This window comes from Neodiprion pinetum, chromosome 1 (genome assembly GCF_021155775.2).
Source record: "Neodiprion pinetum isolate iyNeoPine1 chromosome 1, iyNeoPine1.2, whole genome shotgun sequence".
Classification (NCBI taxonomy): Eukaryota; Metazoa; Arthropoda; class Insecta; order Hymenoptera; family Diprionidae; genus Neodiprion; species Neodiprion pinetum.
The window spans coordinates 16,798,197-16,818,106 of NC_060232.1; the positions used below are offsets into that span (position 1 = coordinate 16,798,197).

The following is a 19,910-nucleotide window of genomic DNA, read 5'->3' on the forward strand; positions in this document are numbered from 1 at the left end:
GGAAGGACTGAAGATACTCCGTACTCCACCGTTTCCAAAAATGCTCCAGCATTTGACGCGAGTGTTGCCAATGCGATAGCCGTTGAACTGGCACCTCGATGAGTGACGGCTCAGGAATTGTGTTCAATGCTGAGCCGACGAGAAAGTGTCCTGGAGTCAAGGCACTTGGATCCCGTGGATCGTCCGAGATAGCGCAAAGAGGTCGAGAATTAAGCGTGGCTTCTACTTGCATGAGGAACGTCGCGAATTACTCGAACGTTTGAGTAGCTTCTCCGATGACTCGTTTGAGGTGAAATTTGACTGATTTCACTCCGGCTTCCCATTTTCCACCGAAATGAGGCGCGGAGGGAGGATTGAACCGCCACTGGGTTCCGTGTGATGCGAGGGTGTTTGCGATTTCTGCGAACTCCTTTGACGATGCAGCGAGAAGACGGCGAAGTTCTGAGTCTGCGCCGACGAGATTCGTTCCACAATCGCTTGCGATTGAGGCACAAATTCCTCGTCGAGATGTGAAGCGTTTGTACGCCGCGATGAATGCCTCCGTCGTGTAGTCCGAAACTAGCTCGAGATGCACAGCCGAGGTCGTGAAGCAGATGAAGATAACGATATATCCCTTGCATGATTTCGCTCCTCTTCCGCGGGAGGCTCGAATCGAGAATGGACCAGCGTAGTCAACGCCAGAGTGAAGAAACGGCCTTGATTGCGTGACTCGAGACTGAGGGAGTTGGCCCATCTGTTGGCTGCTGAGGGTGGCGCGATGACGCGCACAAGGAACGCAACGATGTATGAACATGCGGATCGGTACTCTTCCTCCCAGGATCCAGTACCGCTGTCGGATTGTAGCGAGAGTGAGTTGCGGACCTCCGTGGAGCGTCAACCGATGATGATGATCGATGATCAATGTGGAGAACGATGATTCGCGAGGCAAGATGAACGGGTGCTTTTCGTCATATGAAAGCAATGAGTGATTCAGTCGACCACCGACTCTGAGGAATCCGTTCGAATCGATGAACGGCGTGAGTCGCGATAGTGGATGACTTCGAGTGAGACTTGAGCTTGTCTCGATTTGGCGAATTTCTTCTGCAAAGTACGCCTGCTGGGTCACCTTGGTCCAAAACAGTTGGGCGTCGCTCAATTCGAGAGTAGAGATCGGTCCGACAGTGATAGACGTGTTTACGCGATTCGATGTCGTCTTCGCGAGGAACCGATTTGCTGCGCGTTTACACAATGATGTGACTTTGAGGAGAGTCGATAGTTTTGAGTAGCGATCGACGAGATCCCAGATTTGTAGCGGCTTAGCTGTTGCGATGTGCGTCGACAGCCCTTTTCTTTCCTCGAGATGAATGTTTTCTTCCGGTCGCGGAGATAAGGATGGCCAATTGACAGAAGGCTTCGAGAGCCAGGATGGTCCGAAGGTCCAAAGTTCTGATTTTTGGAGTTGCTCCGGAGATGCACCACGAGACGCAAGATCAGCGGGGTTTTCAAAACCCGAGATGTGATACCAACGAGCGCGCGCGAACTCTTGGATTTCCGTTACGCGATTACGAACGAATTCCTTCCACCGCGATGGGTGGCTTTTGATCCACGCGAGCGCGACTGTGGAATCCGTCCACAGATAAACCGGGGTGTTTTCGAAATTAAGAGTCTTTTCCACATGACACATCAACCGGACGAGAAGATTCGCAGCACAGAGTTCGAGACGAGAAATTGTCACCTTCTTTAGCGGCGCTACTTTAGTTTTCGCGCACACTAGCGAAACGCGCACTTCGTGAGTGTTGATATACGTTCGCGCGTAGATCACTGCGCCTAATGCACTTTGAGAGGCGTCCGCGAAACCGTGGATCTCTATCCCGAGAGATGCTGAACTTGACCCGATCCTTCGTGGGATGGTGATAGCTGAGATGCCTTGAAGATCTTGTAGAAACTCGATCCATCGCGAGGACAATGAAGCTGAGAGCGGCTCGTCCCAGTCGAAACCGAGTGCCCACAATTCCTGCATAAAGATTTTGGCTCTGATCGTGATCGGCGAGAGCCATCCGAGAGGATCAAAGAGCTGCGCGGTTTGTGAGAGAACTTTTCGTTTCGTGAAATTGTCCCGAGATTGATGAATTTGCGGAGAGAACGCGAACGCGTCGATGTCTGGTCTCCACGCAAGACCGAGAGCCCGAAAGAATGGACTTTGATCGAGATTCAGATGCATCGCGATCTCTTGATGGTTTCGAGAAATGTCAACGAGAGTTTCTGGGTGGCTTGAAGTCCACTTTTGAAGTTCAAAGCCGCCCGCCTTGAGCAATTGATTGAGTTCGTTGATTTTCTCGCGACCTTGATCAACGTCCTCTGCTCCTGAGAGGATGTCGTCGACGTACGTGTTCTCGAGAATGACGTGGCTCGCAAAGGGATACTGCTTACCTTCGTCCTGAACGAGTTGATGAAGAACACGGATCGCGAGATACGGAGCGCCTGCAAGACCATACGTTACCGTAGTCAGTTGATATTCTTCAATCGATAGCCCTGGTTCTTCCCTCCAGAGGATTCGCTGGAAATCTTGGTCATCATTGTGGACCAAAATTTGTCGGTACATTTTCACGATGTCTGATGAGAACGCGACTGGATATTGTCGCCAGCGTAAGAGAACGTCCGCGAGGTCGGTTTGCACTTTTGGACCGACGAGAAGATTGTCATTGAGAGAGAGTCCGAGGTTGGTTCTTTGAGACCCGTTGAACACGACACGCAACTTTGTTGTTGAACTGCTGTCGCGAACTACACCGTGATGGGGAAGATAAAACACGCGGGAATTGTCTTCAGGTATATTGATAGCGCGACGCATGTGCCCGAGTTGACGATATTCACGAAGGAAGCTCGAGTAAGCCTCCTTGAGTTTCGCGTCGCTACCGAACCGTTTCTCCAAAGAAGGAGCATTTGATGCGCGGGATTCCGCGAGTTGCCGAGCTCTACCGAATTGTCCTTGAGCGGCAGCCGAACTACGTGACGACCGGACGCAGTTCGAGAAACCGTTTCGCGAAAGTGTTGCTCACAACGCTCTTCTTCGGAAGTTAGTGCCAAAGGTTTCGACACTTCTTCCTGCTTCCAAAACTGCTGCACGAGATCGAGCAGTTCGTGATCGAGGGAGCATTGGAAGCCTTGGATTGCGCCATACGAGGGGCTTGCTGCTTCCGCTGAAACGCAGCCGGAGAGGACCCAACCGAACTGAGTTTCTTGCACGATTGGTGTTCCTGGTGCTCCTCTTCGAACTCCTTGACTAATGATGTTGCTGTAGATGTCAGCTCCGAGAATTACGTCGATTTGACTGGGATGTGCAAAGCTTGGATTCACGAGGTTGAGTCCTCGTAGATGAGGCCAGTCTTCGACGAGAAGTCGAAATGAGGGTAGATACGATGTGAGTAGTGGAAGCACGAGTGCCTCCACCTGACACGAGAACGAGGTGTGAGCACGAGATTTGAGTTGCAATGTCGCTATGCCGCGAGTCACTGCCGATTGATGAGCTCCGACGCCAATGATCGGTATCGTTGCTTGATGCCGACGTAATCGCAATTGTTGCGCTAGCGACTCCCTGACGAATGAACTTTCGGATCCTTGATCGAGTAGAGCGCGAGCGATGATTCTTTCTCCAGTCTCCGGATTCGAGGCGATCAATTGCACTGTGGCGAGAAAAACTGGAGAGCGCTTGATCATTGAAGGCTGAGCTGAGTGGTTGCTCACCTGAGAGGCGCTGTTCGAGATCGGTGCGTTCTGCACTGCAGGTTGCGCTACTGCGGCCTGTCCTTGAGATGTGCCGCGGTTGGCAGCTGTCGAGATTGAGGAAAAGTTTCGATGCAGCAAGGAATGATGTCGACCGTTGCACATGCGACACGTTTTGTTGGATCGACAGTCCTTCTGCTGATGTGGACGGAGACAATTGAAGCAAAGCTTTTTCGCAGAAACCACTTCCCTTCTTTGATCCAGAGATTTGTCGCGAAAGGTCGAACAGAACGCGATGTAGTGGTTGCCTTTGCAACAAGCACACGACTGTTCCTTTGATTGCGCTGTATGTGACCTTGTCGTCTGAAGATTTGACCTTCCTTGCGATGAGTGCGGTTTCGACGTCGCGATTTGATTATGAGCATGAGCTTGCTCCACGGCTTCGAGGGTGTGGATGCGACCGATGAGAAACGCCTTGAGCTCCGCAGTCGTGGGGGGCTCGAGTTTCTCGCTAACACTTTTCTCCCACTCTTCGAGAGATGCTGGGTCGAGCTTGCGAATCGTCATGTGCACGATGATGTGATCCCCTAATTTCTCGGGACTATCGAGAAGTTCGAGCGCGCCAAGAGCTTCGCAAGTGTTGCTGTGCAAGCTCTTTAGTTCCGATGATGATTTTTTAGTGACACGAGGAATCGCGAAAAGTGTCGCGAGATGAGAATCAGTCAGAAGCCGCTTGTTTTCGTATCGTGAGACGAGAGTTTCCCAGGCTCGAGGGAAGTTTTCTGCGGTGAGAGAAATGTTTTTGATAAGTTGTAACGGTTCATCGGTCACACTGGTTTTGAGGTAGTGCAGCTTTTCCACTTCCGAAAGTTGCGAATTTTCGCGAACCATCGACGAGAAGAGGTCGTGAAACGGCTTCCATTCTGAGTAGCTGCCCGCGAAAGTGGGCAGTTCGATACGCGGTAGCCGTTTTGATGATCCTCCTGCTGGTGCGTCTTAAGGAGCTGCAGCGGCTTGCGCGGTTGCTGCAGGCGCAGGCTTTAGCGATTCGAGAAGATCAAGCATCACTCCTTCGCCAATCAAGAAGTGCTCTTCACACAGTCCGTAATGATCTTTCGTGAAGTACGAAAGCCTTTTGATCGCGTCGAGTTGATCACCTTTTGCTGCGAACTTGATCTCGCTGATCTTTTCGTGATTATCTTGGAACTTATTCCAACTCGAATTTAAGGCATTAAGCTGCGACTTCACCTGCCCGTAAGTGATTTTTGCCTCGCCGAGCTTGCGCAGGTTTTTGACGGCACGAGAGATGCGCCAAATGTAGTCGTTTTGACGTTCGATATGTTCTTCGATCGACATGTTGATGTACGAGAGGATTTAAACTCACGCGACGAACTGAGTTTTCACGAACGAGACACAAACACACTGATAGTAGCGCGACGCGATTCACACTTCGAGAGATCGGTATTGTTGACGCTCAGATCTTAGTCACGGTTGTCATGCAAATATTGCGCAACGATTATATAGGTATTTATATGTTTATTCAAACAGAGAATTAAATGATGATTGATAACAAAAAATGGTAAAAGGAAGTGTTAACGTTATATTATATTAAATTAGACGTGCGTTACGCCTGGAAGCAGTATTGAGACTGCTCACACGGCCTCTCGCCGGGCTCGGCGACAGTGCATATGAAGTGCATAATCGCGTGATTTGAGCACTGCTGCCGATAAGAAAGCCAAGCGCATAAGGCGGGCTACGCTGCATGATAAATTTTGTATTCATCTAAATAATCCCCGGCATGTTCCTACGAGAGGATATAAACTGTTACATTTCATTAGAAATGTTCCAGCTCCATCACATCCCCCGACGAAGACAAAGGCGCGTCTCTGCGGCTTCTGATTTCTCGTAGGATTCCTTCGTTACGTTTAGCCTGTGTCTCAATCCTGCGTTTTAATTTCCGTCGTTCTACTACTTCCAAAGCAGAGGGATTCCTTTGGCAACAATATCCGGCGAACGCCGAGATATAGGTTGGTATATTAAATTTCCACAGCAAGAGTAGAATAGACAAGACGGATATCGTTCCAGAAACGGCAGCTATTGATGGGATCCCTATACCTTTGAAGTTAGCCCATGTATTGTTGACCCGAAGGGTCGCTTCGTTATTCGCGAGGACACTCTCAAGGTCTAAAATGGCTTGTCCTTGATCCTTGAGGGTATCCAAGTTAATCACGTGATGCAATACAATTTCCCGGCCTGTTACAAATTTGTTTAGCGGGGAAATGGTATCTGCATGTATTTCTGTTAATTGAGAAGTCATATGTTCTACGATTAATTTGACTCGCGTTTTCAAAGTTTGAAGTTCGCAGCTCTGATTCGTGGTTATCAGGGATGGCTTGGTGATTTGAATAATAAAAGTCTGCATTGAAGCGCATGTTATGGTTACCTCAATTGGCTTCGAAGGTAAGATTATTTGCGATCCCTGCGTTCTTATGTAAGCAATATCTGTGACGAGAAAACGACTCAGAGTGCATCCTCGTGGTATGGGATCAGTTATTTTCTCACAAAGTTCAATAGTATCGTTGCGATGTCCCACATCGCGGTAATCACCAATGAAATAATCGGTTATCTGTTTCAGTTGAGAAAATGTGACTTCTCTCATAAAATTCTTACGTACTAATTTCAAAGCATATGTTGGGTTAAGCGTTACATAAGTGTGATTTATTCTTACGGGTACCGGGGTATTCTGAATTATTACCCAAGGTTCCTTTTCTAAGTAAGGCACTGTGAGTATATAGATAAGTTTGCCTTTATCTGTGGTTATAGTTAAATCACTTATTTTAATAAACTTCTCGTAATTTTCCTCTTTAATAGGTATTAGTGTCTTTTTGTCATTGGCGTCGAAAGCTTGAAGAGCTGTCATAAGCTCCTTTGGAGTAAAAAGGGTGTTATCGATGATACCATGCCTTCCTAATTGTACGGCAGTCATTACCAGGTCGATCAGTCTTTGCAGTTCCTTAATTTCAAATAAACTTAGAGTTATAGCTTCCATGTATTCCTGATAAGCAAGCGTTTCGTTACCGTTTATTTTTAATGATTCTAATTGTCCCCATACAGTTTCCAAAGAGTGTTTAAGTTTGAGCTGATTTGTATTCAAGATATTAATTTGGACTTGATTGATGTGCAAGGACTTGGTTACCACAAGATTTAGAGTGTCCGTTACATTTTTTAGTGAGGCTAGATTCCCAATAATTATTTCCAAATCATTCGCGTCAGCAGTTCCATAGATTGATTTTTGGATTGTTCCTAAAAAGTTAAACATTCCTCTTTTCGGTCTGATGTTTGGCGTGAGATAAGATTTCCTTAGGGGATACATTTCATTTGCCAGACCCGTCAGAAGGACGTGTTTTCCAAATACCGCCTCAGCTTCGCGCGAGGCTTCGTAAGTAACATCGCTCGACGCGAGCGCTTTCGGAGTACTTGTTTTGGTTCCGTGGGATTGAGATTCCCTTAATTTAGAGGGGCGGCGCGTCATTTGAAGAATAGGCGCACCCAAGTCTAAAATGACTTCCAAAATATTCTTGTGTGACGAGGCACGGGCAAATTCTAAATCTAAAGCGTCCAGGGCGGACTGGGCGAGGGATCGCTGACCAGGGTTCCAATGGTCCAGATAGGTATCCCGTATCGTCTGGAGGCCTCCGAGTTTGTCGTGAATGTCGAGTAATGGTTTGGTGAACCCACTTGCGTCAATGGATTGGAATATCTTCCATCTTTCCTGGTACATGTATACTTTGCCCACTTCCTCCTGGAGTAAAGTCCCATTGATAACTGAGACATCGAAGTAGGCTAGGGACAGACTGCTACACCTATAACAAAAGAAACTTGGACTCTATTCCGTGGAGATCCAATCGTTACCCTGAACCCGTTTGAGTTTAATTCTAGGGATTGGATCGTTTTCCCTTGGTCCGGTATCGTATTCGTAGTACGGTTTGGTATTATTCAGATGGGTCTTCCAATAAGACGCTGTGGAATCATCCGCGGTTTTCTTGTAAGTGATATTTCCTTTTTGTTCGTTGATCTCGACGACGACGAATGGTCCATTCCAAATCCTTTCCAAGGCGTTCTGTCGCGTATGGTTCTTGATCATTACTTTATCTCCCACTTGATATAAAGGAGTTTGTCGTCGTGTTCCTTGGTCCACTTGTTTTTGGTTTTTCTCTCTGGATTTGGTAAGCCAGACCAGAGCTTTCTCGAACCGTTCCTCCCATTTTCGTATCCACAACATTTTCTTACTAATCACGGTTTCCAATCGGTTTTCGCGGAAACCGTCAGGATTGTTGGCTTCGTGACAGAACATGAGGTTGTGAGGCGTTTCACCTGTTGATTGATGAACGGAAGTGTTATAGGCACGTGCCATTTCTATTAAAACCTTGTCCCAAGTGTGTATTCTCTCTTTGCAGGCAGTTCGAATATAGTCTTTCAAGACACCATGCATTCGTTCTATAGAGCCGTTCGACTGCGGGTGATATGCAGTTGTGGTGATATGTTTGATATTATAGTGTTCGAGAAAGGAATCGGTCAGCTCGTTACAAAACTCCTTTCCCATGTCCGTCAAGATTACTTTGGGGCACCCGAAGTTACCTATCCAGTACTCTGATAGAGCCTTGATAACTTCTGTCGTGGTTTTGTTCGTAAGTGGGGCACATTTAATGAATTTAGTTATTGAATCCTGCATCGTGAGGATATATCGGTGTTTATTCCAAGATTCGACCAGAGGTCCGACGATATCTATTGAAATTTGATCGTTAGGTTTTTCAGCAAAGGTTTCGAAAAGAATAGCGGGTGAATTCATTTGTATCCTTTCCTTTTTATACATCTGACACGTGGGGCATGCCTGGATAAAGGAATTGATATCATTCTCCATACGTGACCATACGGCCGTTTCTTTTACTCGGTCAATTGTTTTTGCTAGGCCGAAGTGTCCATTGATGTCGTTGTGAGCGCTGGCCATGATTTCTTTCTGTTGCTGTTTGTTAGGCACATCCTTTCCTGTCAAGCAAAATGATATGTCTGCACCTGAGTCCTGACGTATCCTCTTGAGATCTTCAATGATCGAATTGGTTTCTTCTTTGGTGGTTTTCTTAGGGTCAATCCAGAAGTATATCTTTTCGTACCTTTTCGGATGAATATAGTTTCTGAGTTTCTCACGTCTATCAGTCTGATTCTTTGGTATAATCAGGGTGTTGTCAGAGGCATCCTTTTCTTCTAGGGTAATCTTCACCCATTTGCCGTCCTCCCCTTTTCGATTTCGGTTGGGAACGAGTTTGACGTGAGATTCTGTTCTGCCTGTTGTGAGTGATGATCTCTCGATGTCAATGTGGCGTGCGGCAATATGGTGGACCCACTTGGGATTCTTATCAATGGGTGTGATTTCGTATAGTCCCTTTTCCAATTCGGTGAGTTTTCCGAAGATCTCTTTCTTTGTGCGAAAGACTCTAGATAACTCATCCGCTACTACGTTACTTTTTCCCGAAACATGTTCTATCAGGAATGAGTATTCCTCCAATCTTAGTCTCCAACGCAGCAGGCGTTGACTGGGGTCTACGCAATTTTTCAGCCATACGAGTGCACGATGATCGGTGCGGATGATGAAGGGTTTATCCGGTGTATTGAGCAAATATACTCTTAGTCTCTTGACGGCCCATACAACAGCAATCATCTCCTTCTCTGTCGTGCTGTAATTCCTTTCCGCATCATTCAGGGTTCGAGATAAGAAATATATGGGGTGGCCGTCTTGAGATAGTACCGCTCCAATTCCATCGTTTGACGCGTCGGTGGTTACGACGTATTGTTTAGCTGGGTCTGATCTCACAAGTATCGGTGGTGTGACCAACTTTTCTTTCAGGGTTTCGAAGGCTTCTTGGCAGGCTGCTGACCAATCCCATGGGATGTCCTTTCTTGTTAACCTTGTTAATGGTTTCGCTAACATTGAATAGTTTTGTATGAACTTTCGGTAATACCCCGTCAAACCAAGGAAGGATCGAATCGTCTTAACGTTGACTGGAACGGGTAATTGTTGTATCGCTCTGGTCTTTTCCGGATCTGGTTTGCTTCCTTCGTCAGTGATGACATATCCGAGGTATCTCACTTCAGTTTTCATGAAGGCGCACTTCTCTGGCTGGAGTTTCAAGTTACATTGTCTTAAACGCTGAAATACGGTTCTTACATTTCGATGGTGTTCTTCCTCCGTTTCACCAAAAATTATTACGTCATCAATGTAGACGCAACAGATCTTCTGATTCAATCCTCTCAGCGCATCGTTCATCATGCGTTGGAAGGTCGCAGGAGCGTTCTGTAATCCGAAAGGCATTCGTTGGTATTCGAAATGCCCGTCGGGGGTTGAGAAGGCAGTGTATTTCTTGGAGTCAGTAGCCATGTTGATCTGGTGGAATCCTGCGGCCATGTCGACAGTAGTAAAGAACTTGGCCCTTCCTATGTGATCGAGTAAATCCTCGATTATTGGTATCGGATAAGAATCCTGAACGGTAAGTTCATTAATCTTCCTGACATCGATCACAATTCTATACTTGGGCTTTCCGTCGGGGCCCGGTTTTTTGGGTACAACCCAAACTGGCGAATTGTATGGCGACTCGGATTCCGTTATTATTCCTTGTTTCAACATTTTCTCTACTCCCTCTTTTACAACCTGCTGGTGCAGCTGTGGAGCACGGAAACTTTTCACATTTACAATGCGTTGAGGATCTGACAACTCGATGCGATGTTCAGCCATTGAAGTTCCATTGACCATGTCTTCCTCCTGTAAGGCAAAGATATCGCTGAAATCCTGAAGAATACTCCAAATTTCTTTCTGGTACTCATCCGGTAGGTGTTTCAAGTCGACAGTATGTTGGAGCGCCTGCTCTCTTTCATCACGTGGTTGTTGCCATACACCCGGGGTCGACATACTCTTTACTCGGTGGACTTGGACGTTCTCCAGTCCGAGCTCGATATCTTCGTCTTCAGCGGTGGTGATGATTCCATAAGCCGTACCATGATTGTTCGTGTGTACAATCTGCACCGGGATATTTTCCATAGGCATTCCGTCTTTATAGACCATGCGTAACATGAGATCGAGATTCTTTTCGTCGGTATCGATGGCAATTTTGTTCACCGAATTTGGTGGTGTATCTACTAACTAACTAAGGTGGTGTATCTTATTCTTCAGGGTGAGCGTCGAGGCATTCAACTGGAAATCTCGCCTCCTCATAAACGGGTTTCCCATGATTCCATCTTCTTCGTCAGGCAGATAATCGTCTGGTATAATGACGAATTTGTCCTTTAGCCCCATGTGAGTTAGTACAGCAATTTCATTCGCGGAATTTAGCGCTTTGCCAGTCTTAAAGGAAATTTTGCGTTTGATAATTGGACAAATTTGTTTATCCGATGGATAAATAACCTTCCGTTTCATGAGGTTTATTGATGCACCTGTATCGACCATAAGGGCTACTCCTTGCTTTGTTTCTCCAAATTTTATTACAGCACACTGTAGTAACCCCTGTGAAACTGAACATACACGGGCTCCTGTTGGCACTCGTCCTCTAGTTCGTCCTCCTGTCCCTTTATTTCCTCTTCCTCTGACTAGAGTTCCTCTGACGTGCAATTGACTTGGTCGTTGGGCGGTTTGTCTTTGAGGCTGGCGTTTTGAAAATTTGCGTCTTGCTTATTGCCGTTAGTATTAGGGCGTTGGTCGTTCTGTGGTCGGCGCGGAGCGTAGCAGTTCCGGCTGTAGTGTCCTCTGGTTCCGCAATTATGACATACTGCTTGTTGTTCATGGGCGGTCCGATGTGTGTTACAGGTGTGGCATTCACATCTCTGGAGTTCTTTATCTTCATCTTGTTCCGCTTCATCGTGGTGGTGGACAGACGCTGGTGGTCGAGGATTTGACCTTGGCGAGTTCGTCGAGGTTCTTTGTTGTACCTGGAATCTTTGCGTATCTGATGCGCTGCCTGGCCCGTAAATTTGGGACTTGTTCCAAAACGTGGGTTTCGAGGCTGTGTCGTTACTGTTCATCAGCTGTTGTTGATGCATTCGGAAATTCAATTCCTCGCCTTCGGCTTCTTTCGCGGCCTTCTGGGCTTCTAGTAACTTGAAGTACTGACGGTTGTTGACTTGATGGAATATCCTCGGATTAAGTCGGTATAGATAGTACTGGCAGACTCTATTTTCGAGGTCTTGAAGATTAGGATCGATGTTCGCTCGTAGTTGTTGATTCGAGAAGGCAGCTACGAGGTCTTGGTAGATCTGATTGAATTTGAGATTGTAGGCGTCCACAGTGTCGCCCTTTTGGCCTGTTCTGCCAAGCTCCATTTCCAATGTGGTGGCACTTTTCTCGACAATAACGGCTGATCTTATGACTTCGAGTAAAGTTGGGATTGTACGAGGTCTCCTCTGGTTGATGGTCTTCTGAAGAGCTCCTCCTGTCTTCAAGCTGATTACCATGCTCAAAAACGGGAAACGTTGGGTTGGCATAACTACCATATCGGCGGCTTTTACTTGCATGATCCAAGCGTGTACGTCTTCGCCTGCTTTACCTTCCAGTCTGCAATCAATCATCTTGATGGCTTGAAACGCGGGTAGGAAATCTTGGATCGCATAGGGCTCGTCCGCTGGGCGATTTGGTTCTCCGGGGTATCTTCCGGCAGCATCGGGGCGTAGGCTGACATCATTCAAGTAAGCTTCCGTTCGTGCATACGGGCCTGGGTCTCTTGGATTCCGAGGGGGAAACACGTCTCGGGGTGGCGCAGTTGCCGGTAGTTGAATTCTTGTTTGGTTTCTTCGCGCAAGTTCCTCAATGTTTCTCATTATCTCTTGCTGTTGGCGTAAAGCTTCGGGATCACTCAGCAACTGGGACATACTGAACGTCACAGTGTCCGGACGACGATGTGGTAAAGTAGCAGACATTTCCAAGGCTCTTCGAAGTTCATCCTCTTCTTGCTGTTCTAGACGACGACGCGGGACGTTGTTACGGGTATTGCTACCAGTACCTCGTGGGATTTCGTAATCCGTCGGACCATTAGGCCACTGTGGACTAGGCCTTGGTGTGAGGCGTACGTTCGGCATCCGTGATAAACGTCGGCTTTCCTCGAGAACGCGTTGCAGTGTCGAATCCGTATCCGACAAGATATCATGGTTTACATTGGCTCGCGCGGTGGAGAATCGGTCGTTTTCTAATGAGCGATTTTGGTGAAGGGTCGGTATTGGCATCGCATTTATACCTTGATGGTCCGAGTCTGAATTGGCTGGGGAGCCCACCTCATTGATGCGCGGCGTCGGTGGCAGCAATCGGTTTTGAGCGAGCCCGTATAATGCCGAGTAACGTGGTGGGTTTGTTACGATTGAGGGAGCTATCTGAGTAGGACCTTCCACCTCTGATTCAACGAGACGCGCGGTATCTAGTTGAATTCGCGGTATCGCTCCGGTATGGTTTCCGGGCGGTCTCAAAATATTAGAAACATTCGGATCATCGCTAGTTGTTAAGCGATAATAGTTATTGATTGCTTCTCGATTAGTATTACTATTTGTAAGAGCTTCCTCTTGACGGTTTTCTTCGGTTAATTGATTATTCGGTTGTTGCATTTCCTAAAACATTTGGTTGGTGACGCTTTCAAGCGTGTCTTCGGGACGCGGAACTGTTTCAGAGTTTCGATTTATTTCTACATTATTGCGACGAATGAAGTCGTGTTCACGGCGTTCTTGATTTCTCAATTGAATAAAACGGGTAACCTCTTCTATAGGCAAATCTTCGCGGCGAGCAAGTTGACGCGCAGTTAACCTCTCTCCTTTTAATTGCTCTAGACCAAGACGGTATCTGCCCATTGCAGTTAAATCATTACGTTCGGTGGCTTCTTGTAGCCTATTCACAAGCTGAGTCATTTGGTTCGTCAAATCCCAAAATCTCTCTTCAAACCGGGATTCAGAAGTGACGGATTGTCCATCTTCTGCAGTCTCAACAATAGTGGAAGGTACTGCCGATCTCCGGTCATTGTTTTCGTTCACGTCCATTGTGAATTTATTTTTAAATTTACCTTGAGTCAAGCTTTGACTTTATTTATTTGAATGATTCAAGTTTGACCATCAAATTCTTAGTTTCGATCACGATTTGTCCTTAGATAAGTTTATGGTGACTCGAGTAAGTAACAAAATGCTTGTACTTACGCTAGGAGTAGCCAAATTGAGGTGTGAAGCATCACACTCGAAGATCGTGGTAGCCGTCGGTACGAGGCTTCGATGTCCTGGAGTCTCTGACAGGCACCGGGGGCAAGAATATAAGAGCGGTTCGAGTCTGAGTGTCCTTATTCTCACTTCACTTCACTAGACGGTTTAAACGCGAAGTTTATTGTATCTAAGGAGTGCAGAATTTTATACTTGCTTCCTTTCCAATAAATACACAAGTTTACTATGGGAATTGTCCAGTGTAGAATCAGGCGGTCTACACTCAGTCCCTGGTTATCAAGCGGTCTACACGCAGTCCTTGATTGTCTACGCAAGGCGGCCTTTCACTCTATCCCTTGCTAGGTACAATTCGTAATAATTACTTATAGACGCGTAGCCGAAGGTTCGCGCGTGAATTTATTGGGCTTACGCACTCACTTCCAAAATTCGTCACTATGATCCGGCCGTTTGATACGCGCGCCGCGTTCGTTGGTTTAAACCGGATCCTGGCAGGATCGCCAAATTTGTCATGCAAATATTGCGCAACGATTATATAGGTATTTATATGTTTATTCAAACAGAGAATTGAATGATGATTGATAACAAAAAATGGTAAAAGGAAGTGTTAACGTTATATTATATTAAATTAGACGTGCGTTACGCCTGGAAGCAGTATTGAGACTGCTCACACGGCCTCTCGCCGGGCTCGGCGACAGTGCATATGAAGTGCATAATCGCGTAATTTGAGCACTGCTGCCGATAAGAAAGCCAAGCGCATAAGGCGGGCTACGCTGCATGATAAATTTTGTATTCATCTGAATAATCCCCGGCATGTTCCTACGAGAGGATATAAACTGTTACATTTCATTAGAAATGTTCCAGCTCCATCACACGGTCACTACAGAGGACACCGCACGTTTGAATTTAACGGACGCGACTGATTTTTGTTAATGGTTTTCACCGATAACGAGATTGTTCACTTTGATAACGTGAACTTTCGCAACTTGATGCATACGCGATAGTTCCGTTTCACTCACTAGCTAATTCGTTTTCCCGTAAGTCGCAACGATTCGAAAGATTCGACTCGATTTGCGAATGATCCGATTCGATTCGCGACTGATCCGGCTCGAAGGACCAAAAAATGTTTAGAGAGATGGCAAAAAGATATGGATCATCGACGTGGGATCCGCGAATTAGTGATGAGAACGAGTGTGAATGAAACGAAAGTGATGTTGAGATGGAGAGAGATAATGAATGCCGATAAACTAGATTTTTATTGGTTTTGATGAGGCGATACAAACCGTATCGCAAGAGAACGTTACAGAGAGTGAAGATTTTACAGAGCGAGAGAACACATAGATTATACACATACATGATTTCGAGATAGTAGACAATACATGAGATACAGCTGATGGGTTTTGAGTCGCGACACGGGCAAGCGGCGACATTTGACGCAGAGACGGCAAGTAAACATTGCACGCGAGTGTGCGTACAAGTGCGAGGACGATTTTGAGTGTCGCGAGACACACATTTAACTATTCGATACCTTGCCGAAACACTGAATATTATTGATGGTATATTCACATCGTTACCATAATACCATAATATGCAACGATTACGAAATGTTGGCTATGTAACTGCAAAATTTTGCCATTTTAGCAGATTTACATCACGTACGTACAACCATTGTTACACTCACATGGTTGTAGCAATGTTACATGACGGTTGCAAGTACTGATTATGCAACTGTGATATGACAACATTTCAAAACATACACATAACGTGAATTTTACTAATGTTACATTCACATCGTTACAGGTATAATGTGTAACGGTTACGATATATTAGCTATGCAACTGCAACATTTTGCCGTTATAGAATATTCACGTGATGTACTGTAACGTGGCGTTTCAGAGTCGCCCGTCACAAGGGCACACAACCGTTATTATTTCTAGTTTATGCATCCTCAGCAGGGTACTCCAACCGAACTCGATACAAAATAGGCAATAACTACTTTTAACTAATTCTTTCTTTGTAAATTCTGTATTTCGAGCTTCGGCGCACGTTAATGAGGTACTTGGACGACAACAATCCCGACCACCGAAGGACCGATATCTACCGTTTCCAGCTCTCGACGACTTCGCCTACCGACAGTCTAATCAGACTTTACTGGCTACCTTGGTGCATTTCTTTTGCTACCGGGTTTGCATTCACCCGAACCTTCCGTGTCGCCTCGACTGCCGGTGAACAGGAAGATAAAAATTCTCCCGACGGCCAAGGGCACCGCTCCTCAAGGAGGAACCAGCCGCCCGCTCTATCGGATGCCGTAAGGATGGCGAGAAGGGCAGACCGTAGCCTACCATCTTCCGGCTTATCGGCCTGGTGCCGGACCGACCCCAAACCACTACGTCCTGATTGATAAAGCCATCGTTCCGAGGATCGATGCAGCCTTCCTGTCGGCAAGGACTAATCGTGCGGGTCGTGGTCCACGGTTTAGCCAACCATCTGACTGCATGAACTCGGGTATAGGCAGCCGGCTACTGCCTGTACAAAAGCCGGTGGAAGCGAACAATGAGGCGTCACTCTCCACTCGGTAATTCTGACCGAGAGGCACTTTGTGTATGCCTCTGTCAAAGAAGTCCCCGATGATAGTGAACCTGGACAGTAAACTGAAGCAGCTATTAAATCGTACGAGTTGATGTCAATGACGAAATCGCGAGCAGCACACGACGCCACATCTAGCGGTAATCTTCGGAAACGCATGACCACGCCGTAACTAATATTCGCCTCAGGAGGATGGCGTATTTGCGGTGGGGGTCAACCAACCAATCAAAGGGAAGAAGAATCACCTCACGACAACCGCGAGATCGGCGAGCCGAACTCCGACCTTCGTCTACTCTACGCTTGACCCGCTGAGCGACAGCTCACTCAATCTGTATTCTCTCGATTATTCTGTCGATTTAAGCTACCGATCCTTTTCCTCTCGTTCTATCGTTACCTTATCTACCGTTTCTTTACACCCTCTACCGTTGCACTACTGTTAACTTTATCCTAGTTTCCGTAAATTTCCTGCCGTATTTCTAGTCTTCTACCGTTTTTCTTCAAGTTTTATTTTAATTATCTTTAGTGTTGTGTGCCTGAGAACATCTAATAAGGTAAGGCTTTTGCCTTGTATTGTATCGTTACGAAGTTGCTCATAATTTCTATTCTTTCTTATGGTATTCATCGACTTTGTGTGAATCATGGTCCACGGATTAGAGTTGCAGTAAGCCGCGGTGTAACTGCATGATTTCAGTAATTAATTATTTTCGTGTCTGAGCGACCTCGTAACTGCCGAATAATTAATTCTCTTGTATTTATGACTTTTCTGATTATTTGTGAATTTCTATTCGTCTGCTTTTGTATTTTCTTTCGTATTTTAAGCCCTATTGGCTTTACGTTTTATTCCATACTTTTTTGTAATAGTAGTGTACCTTATATTTTATTTCTGTTATTGCTTACAATATTGTTATTTATTTTCGTGCCTATTGTACCGTATATCGAGTTCCTTGGAGTATAACCGAGCATAGAATCAGCCTCTCAATATTACCGCACCTTTTTCTATTGCTATTGGCAATTCTATATTATTTTTGCCTATTATTCTTTTCTCTGTATCTTGTTATATTGAGTTCTGCGTATTATTCTTGATTCTTTTGTACTGCGGTGTATTAAGTGTATTTCTTTATTTTGTGAACTTTCCGAAATTCTCACTCTCTCATGATTTTGTTTTTTATATTCTCTTGAAAGTTATGTTTACATCCGTGATTATTATAAATTATTGATTCTATCGTTTATGAATAATTCTACCGAAAATTATGTAGTCCATCGCTTACGCTACCAGTTGTGTGAATTCTTAATGAATGACAATCTTTCGCACGGGTATAATCTATGATGAATTCGTCGTATTATCTGCCGAGCTATCGTTACTTGGTTTGCTACCGATTGCAGTAAAATTCTCACTCTCGTATTTTTTTATTGACAGAATAATACTTTTCGTAGCGTCATTTGCAACTTGAGTAAGATCACGTCGCCCATTGACGTGTAGTTTCAAGTAAATTCTTGCATCATATCGCTTCTCCCGACCTACGTTAATTTTTCTCGTTTAATTACGGTATCTTGTTTCAAAGCTACCGTTCAATTCTATTCTACCGAAATTTTTGTGAACAACGATTGCTTATTTTATTCACTACCCCTGTCGATACCATTTCATTCGCCTGTCTCAACCATGTAACCTTCCCGACAATATATAATCAATTGACCTGTTCATTTTTCCTGACTTGAGTTCATTCTTTATTTCATTATTTTCTTTGATTCTGTAATTATTGTCAGCTGCCTTGAATACCGCCACTCTACGAGTTCGTGTAAGTACCTGAGCCTAGCCAGGCAGACAACGGGTTCTCTGTTTATTTTTCGTACGGTTTCGTGTTATTTTTATTGATTCGTATCATTGTTTGAAAATCGACCCTAATGCGTCTGGCGCCCAACGTAATTGATTTTGTTATAGTTTAATGTTCTGAATAAGTGGAGAATCGCGCCGAACTGTCATCGGTAAGTCCTCATCTGAGGGTAACAGAATTTAGCGTTACAGTACGTATAACCATTATTTTACTCACATGGTTCTAAGAATGTTATGCGACTGTTGCAAGTACTGGTTATACAACTGCAATATTGCAACATTTTATAACATACACATTACCTGAACATTGATAATGTAATATTCACATTGTTATAAGATAATATGCAAAAGTTACAATATGCTGGTTGTCTGACTGCAATATTAAACCCTTTCATAATGTTTACATAACCTGAATATTACCGATGTTATACAGGGTGACCACGATAAGGTGGCCCTCCAAAATCTAGCCGTGTGCTGATTTGATAAATTTTTTGCATGATTTTCAAAGGAATTGCGACGATCTCTCCGATAGCAAAGTCGAAATTTTTTTAGAAACATCCGTTTATGCGCGCGAAAAAAAAATTTTCGATTTCGGGACGAAAAATGGGGTTGAATTTTTTTCTGAAAATACGCAAAATCCTGAGTGCAGATATCAAATTTTCCGGGATTCGTCAAACCAATCACTCAGAAATAAATCTCAAAATTCGAACTTTTTGTCAAAAATTCGGTACTAACTATCCAGTGAACACATGACCTCCATATGACGTCATAGATAGGTCACATAGAGATCATCGACTTTTTACATAGATATGACATAAAAATGACTTTATTGATGACTAGTAGTATGTATGACATCATTATGACATAGTGCTGACCTAAAATTTGACTTTTATATGACGTCATGATTGTGACTTAAATATTACGTAAATATTATGTCTAATCCCTATCATATGTGTGACGTCACATCAAAGTCATAAATTTATATATTATTTACGTATGAAATAAATCATACAATTACATAAATTACAAGTCACATTCTGACGTCAAAAGGATATCATAATACCGTCATATTCTCACGTAAGAAACAACTCATACTTTTACGTAAAATTGATGTACGATGAACGTCATACTTGAGCATCAGCTTCCGGTCATTCTTTTACATACGAGTGACATAATACTAATGTCACGACGGTATCAGAAAAAACGATCAACGATACTTTTCTATTTATGTTCTATGTTGTATCATGTATTGATTTAATAATTCATAAGTGGAATTTCATATGACATTTCTTAATTTTTACTTTTATATTTAGTGTCCAAATTCAACTTACCGCAAATTCTCTTTAAATGCAAACATTAAATATATTTTTAACATTGAAAATATTAGGATATTGTCATAAATAAAATATATGAACTAATTTCAAAATTAATTATTATATTGTAATAGAGGTACAGTAACAAAATAATCACTATTTATAAATAAAAAATATAAACATTTTGACTTTACGAGGTCTGTTGTAACAGTTTTTAATTTAGGATTGATACTTTTTTCTACCAAATAAATATT

At 44.5% G+C, this 19,910-nt stretch overlaps 1 protein-coding gene across 1 annotated transcript; it reads right to left on the reverse strand.

Moving 5' to 3' along the window:
* Window positions 1-247: 247 nt before the first annotated feature.
* LOC124224741 (uncharacterized) lies at window positions 248-4,590 on the reverse strand. Its single transcript, XM_046636943.1, has 2 exons — window positions 2,898-4,590; window positions 248-2,760 (listed from the first exon to the last, which is right to left on the reverse strand). Exons 1-2 carry the CDS (start codon window positions 4,588-4,590, stop codon window positions 248-250), a joined length of 4,206 nt encoding a protein of 1,401 aa, XP_046492899.1.
* Between the last annotated feature and the right edge of the window lie 15,320 nt (window positions 4,591-19,910).

What these genes read in the sequence shown, in the direction of transcription:
- LOC124224741 (XM_046636943.1), bottom strand. Translation starts at nt 4,590, where the DNA reads ATGGTTCGCGAAAATTCGCAACTTTCGGAAGTGGAAAAGCTGCACTAC. An exon ending in GCTCCTTCTTTGGAGAAACG is followed by an intron (nt 2,761 to 2,897) that starts GTTCGGTAGCGA and finishes ATCACGGTGTAG; the next exon opens with TTCGCGACAGCAGTTCAACA.